Source organism: Agelaius tricolor, unplaced genomic scaffold, assembly GCF_023055355.1.
Source record: "Agelaius tricolor isolate 1412-34295 unplaced genomic scaffold, bAgeTri1.0.p SCAF_25, whole genome shotgun sequence".
NCBI classification, from domain to species: Eukaryota; Metazoa; Chordata; class Aves; order Passeriformes; family Icteridae; genus Agelaius; species Agelaius tricolor.
Window position 1 is genome coordinate 11,299,677 of NW_027269285.1, and position 16,032 is coordinate 11,315,708.

General features: G+C 57.2%; 2 protein-coding genes across 16 annotated transcripts in view; one reads left to right on the forward strand and one right to left on the reverse strand.

The window, feature by feature from the left end:
* The first annotated feature begins 7,429 nt into the window (after window positions 1–7,429).
* The window catches only part of FZD9 (frizzled class receptor 9), a 31,021-nt gene continuing 22,418 nt past the window's right edge, over window positions 7,430–16,032 (forward strand). For 7 of the 9 annotated variants that reach the window (XR_011682383.1, XR_011682386.1, XR_011682384.1 and 4 more), the window contains exon 1: window positions 7,431–9,442. Coding sequence is in view for 2 of the 9 variants with exons in the window: in XM_071447863.1 (XP_071303964.1) it covers window positions 7,646–9,400 (1,755 nt within the window). In the remaining 7 variants the exon portion in view is untranslated. Of the gene's footprint in view, window positions 9,443–16,032 lie in introns of all 9 variants that reach the window. The other 2 variants (XM_071447863.1, XM_071447864.1) reach the window with 1 other exon arrangement.
* BAZ1B (bromodomain adjacent to zinc finger domain 1B) overlaps window positions 9,689–16,032 on the reverse strand; it is a 47,456-nt gene continuing 41,112 nt past the window's right edge. For 2 of the 7 annotated variants that reach the window (XM_071447855.1, XM_071447862.1), the window contains 2 exons: window positions 15,205–15,521; window positions 9,853–13,351 (listed from right to left, as the gene is read on the reverse strand). In XM_071447855.1, coding sequence (XP_071303956.1) covers window positions 13,002–13,351; window positions 15,205–15,521 — 667 coding nt within the window. In that variant the 3' untranslated portion in view covers window positions 9,853–13,001. Of the gene's footprint in view, window positions 13,352–13,428; window positions 15,522–16,032 lie in introns of those variants that run through there. The other 5 variants (XM_071447856.1, XM_071447857.1, XM_071447858.1 and 2 more) reach the window with 5 other exon arrangements.

Sequence of the window (16,032 nt, forward strand, 5' to 3'; positions counted from 1 at the left end):
GGTAACAGCTCTCAGACAGACAGACACACGGCCGCATGGTCTCGTGCCCTTTTAAGCCCCGGGGACAGGGGGAGGGGAGGGACAGGTGAGGGCCAACCAGGTGTGAGCAGGGGAAGGCTCAGGAGATGTGGACGCTAGGACAAACCAATGAGCCCAGGCCTGGGGGGCATCTGCCAATCACACGACACCTTGCTGGAAGGTTTAAGATTGATGGGCAGCTCCCAGACAGGAGGGCAAAGGGGAAGGGGGAAAGGTTGGCGTACCTGAGGGGAATGGGATAGGTGAGGCAGGAAACCACACTGCAACAAACCCAAATCCTGTGGGTGATGGGAGGCAAAAGGGAAGAAGGGCTCTGGGTCCATCTCCAGCAGAGCAGAAAATTTTTTTACCCTAAACTTGTCAAAATTCTGCATCCCTTGAGCTGGCCCTGCCAGGACATCAGGCTCTGTTCTTTGAGAAATAAGGCTCTGGGGAACTCAGGTCCTTGAGCTGCAGCTCATCCACAGCAGCTCCTCTTCAGAGAGGGCCCAGGGAAGGTGGGGATGGAATTGTTGCACTGTAGCAGCTCTCTGGTGATCGGGTTAGACATGTCTGAGGAACTTTCTCCTTCCTCCTCTGGCCAAGTGAGAGATGAGGATCTCCTAGGCTTCTCCGTATGGAGAGGAGGAGAAGAGGTAGTACTCAAGGAGGAACCAGCTCAGGGAGGAGGATGCTGGGGCCAGATGGTTTATCCAGAGCAAAGAGTGACCCAACCTTGGGTAGGAACCATCAGAATGATGCCTGAACATGGGCTGCTTCCATGGAATCAGAGAGTAGTTTGTATTGGAAGGGACCTTAAAGATCCTCTTGTTCCAACTTCCTGCCATAGACTGGGATGCCACCTATTAGAAGGTGTTTGTGACCCTGGAAATAAGGGAGAAATGCAGTATGGGGCTTCCCAGCACTGATAACTCTGTCCAGTAACTGGGAGGAGATATGCTCCCCCAAAGGTATCAGGGACAGGAGACCATCAGTTGGGGCTGCTCCTGCCTTCTCCCTGCACCTGGGCCCAGCTGTGTGGCGGAGCTGACACCAACTCAACCCAAGAGCCCTGGAAAAGCCAGGATTCTTCCTCCTGGTCCATGCAGCTGGAGAACCACAGCACCAATGGCATTGCCAGTAGGTGAGGACCTGGAGAAAGCCCTCCATGGCTGTGGGACACCCAGAGGAAGTGCCAGGTGACAGAGCCTTGAGGCTGCACTTGGAGACATGTGGTTGGTCTTGGCAACCAAGTGGGCAGCTTGGCCAAGTCAGTGGTGTGATAAAACCATTTCTAGCATGTTCCAAGAGCCCTCCCTGCTCCTGCAGCATACTGGGACTCGGGCTCAGCTCTCTGAGAATGTTCCTTCTTCCCAGGGGATGCTTTGACTGTGTCCAGCCTATTATTCTGTAAAAGGCTGAACCTGTGCAGAAGTTCCTGGCCCACGGCATCATTCAGTGTGACACAGCAATTCATCAGGAGGTGGCAGGGCTTGAGGGGGCTCCGACTCTACCCAAATTGCTTGGAAGAAGGTTTCTCTTCCAGTCCAGACTGGTGACCACAGTCTCTGACCAGGCAGTTGCCTCCTGGATTTTGCTGCTCTTTGAAAAGGCATTGAGGGTCCAGAGAGCATGAACAACCCAGGACACAGCTGCTATGGTGCATCTCCTACCCCCTCACAGGGTGCCCCCAGCCCTGGTGCAGTGGGGCTGAGTCCCAGCCCATGTTCTGCTTGGCTCCAGACTGCCCCGTGCTTCTCCCCTTCTTCTCTGGATTGTATTTATTTATTTATACAGTGAATGTAATAAAACTCCAGCAGGAAATGGAGGCGATTCCCTGCCATTCCCCACAAGCCAGCCCTGGGCCGGTGAACAAGGAGGCGCATTGTGCAGCATGGAGCCTCCTGCCAGCACCAAGCCTGTGGCTGAGGCTGAAGAAAGGACTGAGTGTGTATGTGAGCACTGGGACCTGGTGCCAGCACCCCCCCCAGGATGGAGGATCCTGGGGAAGAAACTTCACTTTGCAGGGCAAGCAGGGCTGGGGGTAAAAGGCTTCTGTGCTGGCTTGGGGTGTTGTCTGGGAGCACCACAGAGCCTGCTCCCAGCACAAGGAACCTCCTCGGCCCATCCTTGGGCTGCCAGGAAACAGAGGTGGGCACTGAAGATCACCTGAGGGGACACGTGGTGGCCCCATGGGCCAGCATGGGGGGGGGTATATGAGTAGCTCTTCCCGGGGCTGAGGCAGCTGGGAGGGAGCTCCAACCATTCACCTGCCTCTCTCAGGCAGCTGCTCCAATCTTCAGCTGCTGCCACCAGTAGGGTTCAGAGTGAATGGCTGCTGCTAGGGCTCACCTAGCTCCTGTCCCCCTAGAAGGGGTCTGCAGGGGTAAATGAGGTGGCTGAGGGTGGGATGTGGCTCAGTCCAGATTTCCCATTGATGGGAGAGATCCCATTGCTGGGGACAATTTTCTCAGTGCTGCCAGGAGCTGAAAGCAGCTCCATGTGCTGCCACCACACTCACCAGATAAAATAATGTGGGTGAGGTAGAGGCACTGTCTTTCTCCTCCCTCGTTCTCCCAGCCATGGCTCCCATGGGACACACCACTGTCCTCCTGCCCCATCTGCTGAATCCCACAGCTGCATGCGGTCACCATCCCTGTGCCGGTCCCTCAGGCTCCCAGGGATCCTGGGGTTAAGGTCATGCCCTGAGCCCTGTGTCTCCTCCCTGATTTGTGTCACTGCTATGTGAATGGGGATGTCATGGCCCAGGGATACTGTGGCCAGGGCTGGGGAGGTGGGGGGCTGGCTGGCACCATGACCCACAAGTCCCCAGCTGGGGGGTGATGGGGTGACAAGGCTGCAGAGAGCATCCCTGGTAATGTCACACATGTCAGCCTGCATCCCTGACTCCTGGCCACAGTGTCCTTGCACCATGGGCTGAGTTGTAACCACAAATACCTGCAGAGAACCAGAGGCCAGGAGGTGACTGGGACACTGCCTGGGGACACTGTTTGTGCTCCACCTGCTTGTTTGGGGGCCAGACCCCAAAATCCCCATCTTTCTCCACTACTCCACCTGCCCATGACACGGAACCTGCCCAGGGGCACAGAGAACAGTTGTCCTATGGTGGGCACAGTCTGTTGCACATGTGTGTGCCTTGGTATCACACAGGATTGTGCCTGGGGCAGGAGGAGCTTGGGCTTGAGGATCACTCGTGGTGATCCTGGTGTCCCCAAGGAGATGGTGGCTGGGGCAGGGGTAATCTGCCTCTCTGGCTGGGTGGGTGCCAGTCCACAGCCCCATGGATTGCTCCCAGAATGGACCCCTCCACCTGCTCACCAGCCCATCCGGCCTGGCACTGGCATCCTTTTGAAACTGAAGCCACTGGCCTTTTGCACAGCAATTCCTGTGAAATTCTTCAGGAAGGGAAAATTATCCCTCCCAGATCCCTGCAGGACTGTGCCATTTCCTGCTTCCAAGCTGGCAGGTAGGGCACAGGATGCCCAGAGCCCTGGCTCACATGGACATGGCCTGTCCTTGTGGATTCCTCTCCCTGCCCCCAGCCCATGCCTCTCTCTACGAGCCAGGCACTGGTGGGAACTGGGACCACTCGGGATCTGGGGCATTGTCAGGTCAGAGGCAAGGGCGGTGATGGCATGGAGTCCCCCACCTCCTTGCAACAAGTCCTGCTGCCCTGGCCAAGGCTAGGCAGAGCAGCACCCAAAGTCCTGCCACAGTTACACCACCCCCTTCCCAAATCCATTGCCCAACTCCATCTTCCGATGCCCTGCCGTTATACATCCTCCCTGCCCTATTGCCCCCTCCCCTGCCCCGCTGACCCCTTCCCCAAGTTGATTACCTCCTCCTTGGATCAATCACCTCCTCCCTTGCCCACTCCCTTCTCTGATCCATCACCCTCTCCCAGGCTCTGTTGCCTCCCTCTCCAGCTTCATCACCCCCTCCTCTACTCTACTGCTCCTTCCCCACCTCCATAACTCTCTTCCCTACTCCATCACTCACCCAGTACCATTTCCCCAACTTCTCTCCCCTCCCTCTCCTCACATCCATTGCCTCCTCTCTTGCTCCGTCACCCTTTCCGCAGCTCCACCATCCCTTCCCTTGCACTACCACCCCACCTCCACTGCCCCCTCCCTGACTCCGACCAGGGCTGTCCCCATCTCTGGTGCTAAGAGCTTCCCCCAAGCCCTTCCTCCAAGAAAGACGCCCTCCCCGCTGCCATGGCTGGACAGAGGGGCACTGCTGCAGCCTCCTGTACCCGGGGGGGGGGGGGGGGGGGGGGGGGGGGGGCAGCCAGTGGATTTTTTCCGTTCATCCCCTCCCCTTCCGAGGCTCTCGCACAGGTTTCAGGCGCTGTTGACGGGAAGAAAGGAAATGGGGCAAAGCTCTGCCAGGAACCACAGGCTCCCGGGCTCCGGCGATCCGTCCCGCTGGCCTGCCTGGCCGCTTCCCGGGCAGAATTCCTGAGCAGTTCTGAGAGCCCTTTCTTTCTGCTATTGATCTTGGATCCACAGCGCAGGGTCACTTCCAAGACCGTAAATCTCTGTGTTGCTCTACCTGGGGTACTTGTTTTCACTGTGGGGCTCCCAGACCTGCTGGAGATCTCGGCTTCTGTTCGTGGCCGGGATGTCCCCACTCCTGCACTGTCCCCTCCCCGCCGTCCGTGCGCTACCCAGGCGTGCGAGCAGGCAGGGACAAGTCACTTCTACATCAGGCACAGGCAGTGGGGCAATGCAAGGGCAAGGCTTGGGGTGCTGGTGGTACCTCCTGATATCCCCTGCTTACCTGTGGGGTGAGATGAAGCTCCAGGAAGGTCCTTGGGGCTCAGGCAGGGCTTGGGCACCCCGAGGAGTACCTGGGGGTTGGTGCACCGAAGAGGGAGGAGCACCTCAAGGTGCAGGGCAGAGGTTAGGGGCAGCCACACCTCTACAACGAGCCCCTTGATTCCAAAAATCCATGTGTTGCTCTTGGCCAGGCTGCAGTAACAGGAGCCAAGAGCAGCAGTTTTACATATTAAAGGAAAATGAAATTAAAATATATTTATTTGTGCCCTCTCCCCCCCCAACCTTTCATAGTCCAGGTGGAGGGCACCCATGGGGGGTAGCCAGGAAGTTGGGGCTAGGATCCCGGGTCTCATCCAGCCCCTGCCTGTGCCCACCGCCCATCCAGAACCCTCACTGGGCAGCCAGGGCTGGGTCAGAGACATTTCAGGTTTTCCAGGTGATGCTTCCCAGCTTTCCTTCGCAATCAATTTCTTGAAGGAAAGCCTTAGTGGCCACAGTTATATTTGGGGTGTCCTGGAGTGATGGCAGTGATTGCCTTGCGTCCCTCACCTCACACAGGACACATGCCCTGGGTCTGGGGGTTGGAGAGATGAAGGACCCAGGAAAAGGTCCCAGCACACTGCAGGTACCACCTCCATCCCCATCACTTTGCTGCTCAGCCATGTGTGACAATTTGTCCCCAGAGCTGCACCACAGCACAAACTACACCCAAACAGCCATTTGTTAGAGTATGAAGCCCCCCTGAAGCTTTGTGTCGCTAGGCACACAGGACAGTGATTTCTGAAACACCCCAGAGCTGGTGGCCAAGGTGAAAAACATCCCAAAATCCCAAATAATCCCAAATATCCCCCAATAATCCTTTTCACAGGGCCCCGGAGCCAATTGTGCAGACACCCCATGTTAGAGGGAAATTCCGGGGTGACGCCTAATCTCGTGCTCCGTTACATGGTTGATAAGCAGCTCCCATGGAATTTCCCTATAGTGCCGGATCCAGGATGTTTGGATCCTGCACAGTGGGTGTCAGTGATTAGGAGCCGCGCTGACAGGTTGTTATGCTGTTACTAAAGAAATCGCAGGGCTGTGGGAATGCCTAGGAATGGCTGGATGCCCGGACCCCCTGGCGCCAGCCAGGCACTGGATGCCAGATGTCCTGCAGGACACTGCAGGGACCCTGCTGGAATCACCCCAGGGTGGACAAGCTGCTCCAAAAGGGGTGCTGGAGATGGCACAGAGCAACCCAGGCTGACCTGGGATCAGCAGCTCATAGGAGTGGGGGCTGCTGATTGCACCTTGTGATCGTGGCCTGGGCAGCACAGCCTGTCCACAGGGGTGCTGCCACCCCCAGAGTGTAACACCTCCCTGTGCCTTGGATGTAATTGGTCACTCTATGAGTGTGACATTGGACTTTGGGGTCTGGCAGCCCCGGCTTGACCACCCTGACTTATGTCACCTCCCAGGAGCTGCCCTGGCCTTACAGTGATATTGCTGTCCTCTGCCCTGTGCCTGTCCTGAATTGTTGTTCAGCCGGGGACACGGCTTTCCTGGCCTGTGCTGTGGGCACTGGAGCTGAGCCATTTCCCGGAGTCTCCACTGTCTTACCCCATGCTCAGCCCCAGGGGCATAGGCACCATGTGCCACGCACTGTGAGTTCCCCTGTTCTCAGCAGCAGCACCAAAGCAGCAGTCTGTGTTCCCAAACTGAGGGATGTCACCCTGGGGGGAGAGGATCCCTCCAGCCAAGGCCAACAAGCCGTGGGGTGTGCCCGGGTGTGCTCAGCCGCGCACGCACACCCTGCTGGCACACGGGGGGCCTGGCAGCACTCGGCGGGTCTGGGCAGCCGTGAGGTCATGTGTGATCCTGTGCCCAGGTGTATGTGTGCATACATGTGCCAGTGCACACCCCTGTGCGGGGCCTGGCTGGCAGTGTGTGGATGTGCATGTGTGTCTGTCTGTGAGTATATGTGCACGTGTATGTTAGTGTATGTGTATGCTTTTAGGTGTGCATGTGTGTGTGCGCGTGTGTGTGCATGTGTTAGCCTGTTTGTGCTTGTCTACGTGTGCGTGGGCATGTGCATGTGAGTGTATGTGTGTGTACACATGGACATGCACACGGTATGGGCACGTTTGTTAATGCGTGTGTGCGTGTGCACATTAGTGTGCAGCTATGTCTGTGTGTGTTAGTGCATGTTAACATGTGCATGTGTGTGTGTTTTAGCGTGTGATAATGTGTGGTAGTGTGTGTGGGCCTGTGCACGTTAGGGTGTGCACATGCGTGTGGAAGATGTGTGAAAGGGTGTGCGTGTCTGTCAGTGTGCATGTTACCTGTGTGTGTGCACAGGGACACGTGCTCATTAGTGTGTGCGAGAGCGCGCACGTGTGTATCTGTGTATCTATACCTGTGCAAATGTTCTGTTTGTGCACGTTTGCGTGTCTGTAAGTGCGCTGTGTGACTGCGCTTCCCCCTCCCGCGTGTCCCCAGCGCCGGGGAGCTCCAGGACTGTGCGCGGACCTCGCTGCCAGTTCCCGGCGTGGGTCCCGCCCCCCGCCCCTCCCCGTCCCGTCCGGCCCCCTCCCAGACACGCCCGGCGGGGCGGGGAGGGGCGGGAGCGCTTGGCGGGTGCTGCCGGTGTCGGCGGGAGCGGGGCGGCGCGGGGCGCTCGGCGGGGCCGCCGCCGCATGGCGCGGGCCGGGGCCGGGGCCGGGGCCGGGAGCTGCCCCGGCGCGGCGCCTCCAGCACCGCAGCGATCGGCCCCGTGGCGGCGGGGGCAGCGTGGCCGGGCGATGGCGGAGCTGTAGCAGCCGCGGGGCCGGTGCGGGCGGCGGGCGATGGCGGCGGCACGGCTGCGGGTGGCCCTGTGGGTGCTGTGGCATTTTGGAGTGGGCGGTCGCGGGTTGGAGCTGGCGGGACTGGAGGGCCCGCGGGGGCGCGCGGCGCGGTGCCAGCCTGTGGACATCCCGATGTGCCGGGGGATCGGGTACAACCTGACCCGCATGCCCAACCTGCTGGGGCACGAAAGCCAGCGTGAGGCCGCCCTGAAGCTGCACGAGTTCGCCCCGCTGGTGGAGTACGGCTGCCACGTTCACCTGCGCTTCTTCCTCTGCTCCCTCTACGCACCCATGTGCACCGATCAGGTGAGCGCCAGCATCCCTGCCTGCCGCCCCATGTGTGAGCAGGCCCGCCACAAGTGTGTACCCATCATGGAACAGTTCAATTTCGGCTGGCCTGAGTCACTTGACTGTGGCAGGTTGCCCACCAAGAATGACCCCAATGCCCTCTGCATGGAGGCCCCTGAAAATGCCTCAGCCGCTGAGCCGCACAAGGGACAGGGGATGCTGCCTGTGGCCCCCCGGCCTTGGCCACCTGGTACCGCTACCGAGGGACGGGGACCCAATGGGCTGGGAGCTTGCAACAATCCTGAGAAGTTCCAGTACGTGGAGAAGAGCCTCTCGTGTGCACCCAGGTGCTCCCCTGGGGTGGACGTGTACTGGTCCCGGGAGGACAAGGACTTTGCCTTCATTTGGATGGCTGTCTGGTCCACCCTCTGCTTCGTCTCCACTGCCTTCACCGTCCTTACTTTTCTGCTTGACCCCCACCGCTTCCAGTATCCTGAGAGGCCCATCATTTTCCTCTCCATGTGCTACAACGTCTACTCTGTGGCCTTCATCATCCGCTCTGTGGCCGGGGCTGAGAACATTGCCTGTGACCGGGAGAACGGTGAGCTCTACATCATACAGGAGGGGCTGGAGAGCACAGGCTGCACCATTGTCTTCCTCATCCTCTACTATTTTGGCATGGCTAGCTCTCTCTGGTGGGTTGTCCTCACCCTCACCTGGTTCCTGGCTGCTGGGAAGAAGTGGGGACATGAGGCCATCGAGGCCCACAGCAGCTACTTCCACATGGCTGCCTGGGGCATCCCAGCCATGAAGACCATTGTCATCCTCACCATGCGGAAGGTGGCAGGGGATGAGCTCACGGGGCTGTGCTATGTGGGGAGCATGGACGTCAGTGCCCTGACTGGCTTTATCCTCATCCCCCTCTCCTGCTACCTGGTCATTGGCACCTCCTTCATCCTCACTGGCTTCGTTGCCCTCTTCCACATCCGGAAGATCATGAAGACGGGTGGCACCAACACAGAGAAGCTGGAGAAGCTGATGGTGAAGATTGGGGTCTTCTCCATCCTCTACACCGTCCCGGCCACCTGTGTCATTGTCTGCTACTTCTACGAGCGGCTGAATGTGGATTACTGGATGCTGCGGGCACTGGAGCATGGCTGCCTACACCTGCCTGGCCGCCGTGCCACCGACTGCTCCCTTGAGGCCTCGGTGCCCACTGTGGCTGTCTTCATGCTAAAGATTTTCATGTCACTGGTGGTGGGCATCACCAGCGGGGTGTGGGTGTGGAGCTCTAAAACGCTGCAGACCTGGCAGAGCCTGTGCAACAGGCGGCTGGGCATGAGGACGCGGAGCAAGCCCTGCAGTGGGGTCAGCTGTGGCGGGGGACACTGCCACTACAAAGCCCCCACAGTCATGCTGCACATGACCAAGACGGACCCGTACCTGGACAACCCGACTCACGTCTAGAGACGGGGGCTGCCCCCCACACTGGAAGAAGTGGCCTCACGGGTAAGGGGCAAGGGCAAGGGCTGTGTGCAGCAGGAGGGACACTCCCAGGTTTAGGGGGGCAAGGTTGTAGGATCCCCCAGCACCACTCACTGACAAGTAGCCGCTTTTTCCTAGAGGATGTTTTGTTTTTGCTGTTGCCAAATCCAGTGACTCCTTCTAACGCTTTCTTTGGGGGATGGTGGGGAAGGGACAGGGAGAGGAATAATCCATTCGTGTTTATTTAATTCTGTAATTTATTTTAAATTTTTTTTGATCGTTAGCTGCAAGGAATGGAAAAAACAATAAACCCTGGATGTGTTATTTGATCCAAGCTTGGTGCTGTTTGCAGGGATTCCAGGGGATCAAGAGCTCCCCCATGGGACCCCACCCCAGTTTGGGGGCTTTCATGTCAGGCCAGGCCATGCCAGGCCATGCCACCACAGGGGTGCCTCTGTCGCTGGCAAGAGTGTGGTACCAGCAGGTACCACCATCCAGTTCCCCTCCGTGGCTTCCCTGGGGCCGGTTCTGCCCCCTGGCAAGGAGGAGAAGGAAGAGGAGGAGGGTTTTCCTATGCTATGACACGAATCATCTTTTCCACTCCATGCTCTGAAGGTGATTAGTGTCGGTGCCATCGGCTGCTGGAGCCTCGGTGCTAGGCTGAGGAGCTTTGAGGGAGCAGGCCGGGAGCCAGGGAGATGGGCTGGGGACAGAGGAACTTGGGGCAGAGAGGGCTCAGCTTTGATGTCCCCCCACAGAAGCCTGAGGTGCGGGTAATGGAAACTTCTGGGCAGCTTTATTTATCTCCCGCTCTGGTTACAATCCCAGCTCGCCTTCCCCATTGTCCGCAGGGAAATTCAAGCTTCAGCTGGTGCTGGTGAAGCTGGCAGGAGGAGCCAGGGCTGTTGGGCACAGGGTGGGCAGGAGTGTGGCTCTGCAGGGGCTCAGAGCGGGGGAAGTGCCTACCCCCCTGAGACATCCTGAGGGGCTGGCAGGGGCCAGCTCATCTCTCTAGGGGTTTGGTGGAGCTGTTTTGCCTGGCTGTCCCCAGGGATGTGCCAGGGGTTCCCAGTGCTAGGGAAGAGAAGTGGGCAGGGGGCTGTGGCAGGGGCATAGGCAGCACAGCACCTGGGGCAAGCAGGATCTGTAGGGGCAACACAGCTCTAGTGATGCTTAGACTTGTCCATCATCTAATTAGCCAGCCTGCAGGCTGGGCAGATCTGGACTCCAGGGAGGGTCAACCCTTGTCCAGGGAGCAACAATCCCGCAATGGACCCTCTCTCCAGCACTCAACCTGGCATCCACTGCTCACCCCAGCAGCCCTTGGTCCCCATTTGATGAAGTCTTCCCGGTTCAGATTATCAAACTGTGGCTGGAGGACAGGGGCAAGACTCCCCACTATGGCTGGTGTGGGGGCAAGGGCTGGGGTCGGGATCCCTCACTCACCATCGAGTTGTGCCAGGGCTTTGTGCTGCTGTGATGCTGGGATCAGTGAAGCACCTTTAATCTGTTCCCTGCCACCCCTGGGATGCCAGGAAGGCAGGAGAAGTTGGGTCACTGAGCTGAGAAAAGCTTTTTCCTCCCCCAGGAGCTGGTGTGGTAGACAAGGTGTGAAGGAGCCCCCAGTGCCCATGCGGTGTCGCTGGGGGGACACTGAGGCTCTCTCAACAGATTTGGGTACCCCTGGCTGTGCTGGTGGGCATCCAGGCTGGTGGTGATGATGGTGTTAGGGCAAGGAGCCAGTTGGGTTCACCTTGTGTGCCAGGCATGCAGCCCAGTGCTGGTGCCCAGCTGGCGGCACCCCTGGGGACAGGCTGCCCTTGAGCACCCGGTGCTTGCCAAGGAGCACTGGTGGGCTGCAGCCTCTGGAGCTCCCTTGGTTGCCACAGGAAAGTTTGTTTTGGGCAAAGGGCCATGACCTGGGGCAGGAGAGTCAATATTGGCTGCGGGACAGGCTCCAAAGTCCAGCTGGGGAGCTGGGCATGGCTCTAGGCAGGGGCTGCCTGGGAAGGGGACACAGAGCCATGTGTTCTCCCTGTGTTCTGCCCTGGGTGCTATGCCCAGAGCCAGTTGGGTTCACCTTGTGCGCCAGGCATGCAGCCCAGTGCTGGTGCCCGGCTGGCGGCACCCCTGGGGACAGGCTGCCCTTGAGCACCCGGTGCTTGCCAAGGAGTGGCTGCCTCTGGAGTGCTCATCCAGATAAGCCGTCCCAATGGGTCCTTGCTATCGGGCCCCAGAGGGGCTGTCGGCACCCACCACTACACACTATGAGCCCCAGCAGCCCAGCTGGCTCCACTGGAGGTTGCCAGTCCCAAGAGCTGAGTATGGCCAGGACACAGCTCCACAGAGCCTGTTGCAAAGCGGAGCTGTCACATGGAAGGACTGGCCCAGGGACACTGCTGGCTCCTAGTCACAGCTTCTTTCAACCCTGTGCTGTGGGGCTCAGGCTCTCTCTGTACACCCCCACCCAAACTCATCCCTGCATCCCATCTCCATCCTCCTCAGAGCAGCCCCAAGGACACCAAACATCTGCTCCAATAAACCCCCAGCAAGCAACAAGTAGGGGTCAGCAGTGCCTAAGGCCCCACAGGGCAGTGCCTGGCCTAGGATGGCTGTGGAGGGCGAGTTGGGGATGCCAGCTGGGTGAGAACGGGGCCAGGACATCCTGACGTCCCCGAGGTCTTGGTCCAGCTCAGCATGGAGAAGTGGAGTCTTGTCACTCCTGGCATTTGCTGAGCTATGGAGTTTATCCACCCTCACATGGATGGAGACTCCCTCCAAGTTTGAGTAGCAAAAGAAAAGCCACTGTTCTCTGGCTTTTTTTTGCTAAAACCCCCATTACCCAGAATATTAATTAATGATTGAGAATTAAGCCATGAGAAAACCCATGGGGGCCAAAGTTGGGTCTCATTTTCCCAAGGCCACGTTGGAACTCTAGCAAGCATAGGAGCCCCCGGGGGTTTGTTGCAGGCAGCAGGTGCAGCAGGGCTGATGATGGTGATAGCAGGGCTCCGGCTGCCTGCCAAGCCCCCACATTGCCCTGCCAGGTGTGAGGACAGCTATTTATAGCCCTGCACAGGACAGTGATGCCATGGAGGGGCTGCTATAAAAAACAAGTCTCCAGAAAGGTCTTGGAGCAGATACTGCTGCAAGATCTCCACACTGAGGCCTGGAAATATCCCAGCTGGAGTCACTCAGATTCACCCAGGTCCTGTTGCATGGCCAGCAAGCCAAACCATCCACTGTGGAGAGAGGAGGGTTCTCCAGGGAAAACAGCATCAGCCCACTGCCGAGGGCCTTCAAGCCCTCAAACCCATCAGGATTTCCCTGCCCAGCAGTATGGGGCCTGGCTGGAACACTCCCAGCACAGATCTGGAGTGAGGAGCAGGATGAAGACACCCAGGAACCCTCGTTGTCCCTGCAGAAACAAGCAAAGCTTCGGCCAAACCCTTTGTGTCACAGCTGTAGTCATGAGCATTGGCATGTCACTGCTCCAGCTGCCCTTGGAGCTCCAAGTGTCCCTGCTGGAGATCAGGATGGGGGCCTGGGACACAGCAGCAATAATTCTTACTGCAAGCATGGCTCAGGTTGCATAACACACTCCAACACAAGGGAAGAGGCTTTGGTAGCCAGGCCATGCTAGTGCAAAAGAGCAGAGACATCCCAGCTCCTCATCACCTGGAGGAAGTCCCTTCAGGGGTGCCCAGTGCCACCCCGAATGGAACAGGAGGACAAGTGTCACACTGGCACCCTGCAGGGGACAAGGAACAAGGACTGCTCCCCACTCCAGGGGCAGGGAGAGCATAGCTCTGTTCCTTGTCCTTGGGGAGGGTGACAACACACCAGCACCACAATGGAAGCTGATCTGATCCTGACTCACCGTTCCTTTATGCCATAGCTCCATTTGTGCTCCAGAGATGTCCGGTGGTAGCTCTAGGAAGGCAGAGGAGAGCCATATCAGACAATCCCACATCAACACAGGGACCAACAAAGAACTCACAGAAGCCATGTTTACAAACACAAGTACATAATGTTTATTCTTAAGTTTCCAATTTATTACAAGTACAGCCCTTTGCAGAAACCCCCTCCCCCCAAATGACACTGATTTTTAAGAAAACGTGCAGTTCCAAAGGTTCTACCATGTAGGACCTGCAGGAAATGATCTCTAGGAAACAAGACAAAACAGCCTCTGAAGGGATGTGCGAGATACAAATGTCAGTGCTATTCTGTGGGGCAGGGAAGTGAGGCTGAGGAGAGGGAAGGGGCTGGAAACTTGCCTCATGTGCAGTCATTGACAGTCCAGAACTTAAAACAAGTACCTGTTAAAAAAAACCCCAAACCTAAAACATTTGCAAAACTAGGCTGAAATTTGTAATTGATTATTCTTTTCTTCTCAAATCCCAGGAGCTACAACAGCTGCTTCTGCTTTTCTGTTGCAAAACCAGCACCGAACAGCCCCATGGCCCATTTATTCCACATCAAACCATTCTGGGATAAGAAGTTCAAGCCCTGATTGTATGATCCAAACCTGTCATGATGGAGAGGAAGAGAGAATGAGAAAACAAACCCTTTTCTTAAGGAAAAGTCAGCATCTGGGTCAGCAGGAGCTGGTGCTGGGCCATAGCACAGGAACAAGGGTGTTACTATGAAATGTCATGAGAGTGTGGCTGAGAGAGACTAGGATCTCCCTCTCCCCCCCAAAGTCCCCCGATCTAACTCCTGCTACTGGTAGGAAGATGAGTTTTAAAGAAGGGGGAAATACAAAGCAAACACGATTTTATATAAACTGTACATGTGCCAAAGCAAGACAAGGGTATCTTACAGGTGTTCTTTGTACAAGATCACATCTAGAAACAAAGCCACTTTCAACTAAAAAATTAATTTAAAAAGTTACACAGCACATTTCTGCTTCTCCCCTGGCCTTGGAGCTCTCCTTGGGCTGCATAGACACCCACACTCTCCAGTTTACTGCTGGCACTCCATAGGGCTGCATGATGACATGCATGTCCAGGGGAGCAGGGAGCCTCCTCTTGGCATGTACAGGTGGGGAGCTGAGCTTAGAGCCCTCCTTGGACTGAGACCTCCAAGGATTGCTCCCCAAGGCGTGGGGAAAGCAGGAGCACCTTGGAGCAGTGGTGTTGGGATGCTGGTGAAAGCCAGACCGCGGTACACCTAAGTGCTTACTCGCCCCACACAGCCCGGAACTGAGGCTCAGAATTAACACCATATAAATATATACATGCAAGCCTGAGTAGCCCATTGGCCTGATGGCCCCCAGTCCTTCTGTGGAGCAACACGATCCTCCCCTGCACCAGTTGGAGGCTGGTGTGCTCACGTGACTGGCAGCAGACTGCCCCACCGCACTCTAGCTGCTTGCAAAGGCAAGGAAGCAAATCGTTCCAGGAAACTGACAGTGCCTGAACTGGAGCATGCTGGTGTTCTTCTGCCCAGCCAAGCTTGGCCAGGCCCCCCCCTTGCCCTCCCACCTTCCCCTCCTGGCAGGACAGACTCACGAAGAGCTTTGTAGATTTTGAGGAAGCATTTTAAGTCATTACCACTCAATGGATGACTTGAGGAAATTGCAGAAAAATTAAAACTAGGATGGGCCCAAGGGAAGGCTGGATTAATAGAGAAGTGCCCGCTGCTTCTCAACTCCCTCCAGACAACCCATCCGACTGCCTGGCAGCACCAGAAGGCCTGCTCCAGTTCTGGCTCTCCCCCTAGCCTCCCCATCCCTCATTTCTTCCTTTTCCGCCCCCGGGAATGTTCAAGGGGCTCTGACTCACTGTCCCCTTCCGGCTCCTCCAGTCCCTGGCACCTGGCAGAGAGCTTCTTGCGTTTCCTGCGTGCATACGTGTGGCCTGGCAGGTGTTTGTGCACCATGTCAATCAAACACTGCTCTGTCTTCTCCAGGCAGGACAGTACGTGACTGCCATTCTGGTTGTAGCGCTCAGCATTGGAGAACACCTGCTTCATGTCGGAGAGGAACTCCTGCACAGAGCGGTAATTGCCACAAGAGCACTTGCTCTGCATAGTCTGGAAGTCCATGGGGTTGCTGATGACCTCAAAGTAGTCTTCAGCTTCCTCCGTGGTCACTGGCTCCCTGCCAAAAGAAGGGCCACAGCGATAGGAAGGGAATGCCAACCCTGGCACCAGTGCAGAGAAGTGGGGTCCTGCCACCTCTTTGCCCCTGTGGCACCTGTGACCTGCAGCCCCACAGTGGTGCAACAAGCCCAAGCAATACCACTACAATGTTACAGATACATCAGCCCTATGGCACGGGAATGGGAAGCACAGGAGCCCAGGGAGCTGGTTCAGGCATGGGGAAAGGTCCATGAGGGAAGCTTCCCTCAGTCACAGCACCTCAGTGCTCCAAAAATCCTGGGGGCAGTAGAGAACACCTACCTCCTGCATTAGCCTCTTGCCTACCACCTCAGAAGGGCACCATGTCTTCAGTCCAGCAGAAGACTGAGAACATGGTGGTTTCTTCTGGAGCAACTTCTTCCCAGATATGTCTTGCTTTTGGAGCCAGTCCTAAGTTTCTCAAGTGGATCTGGCAGGACTGCACCACAGCCAGCCCACATCCCCACACAGCCTGTGGCCAGTCCTGCCCA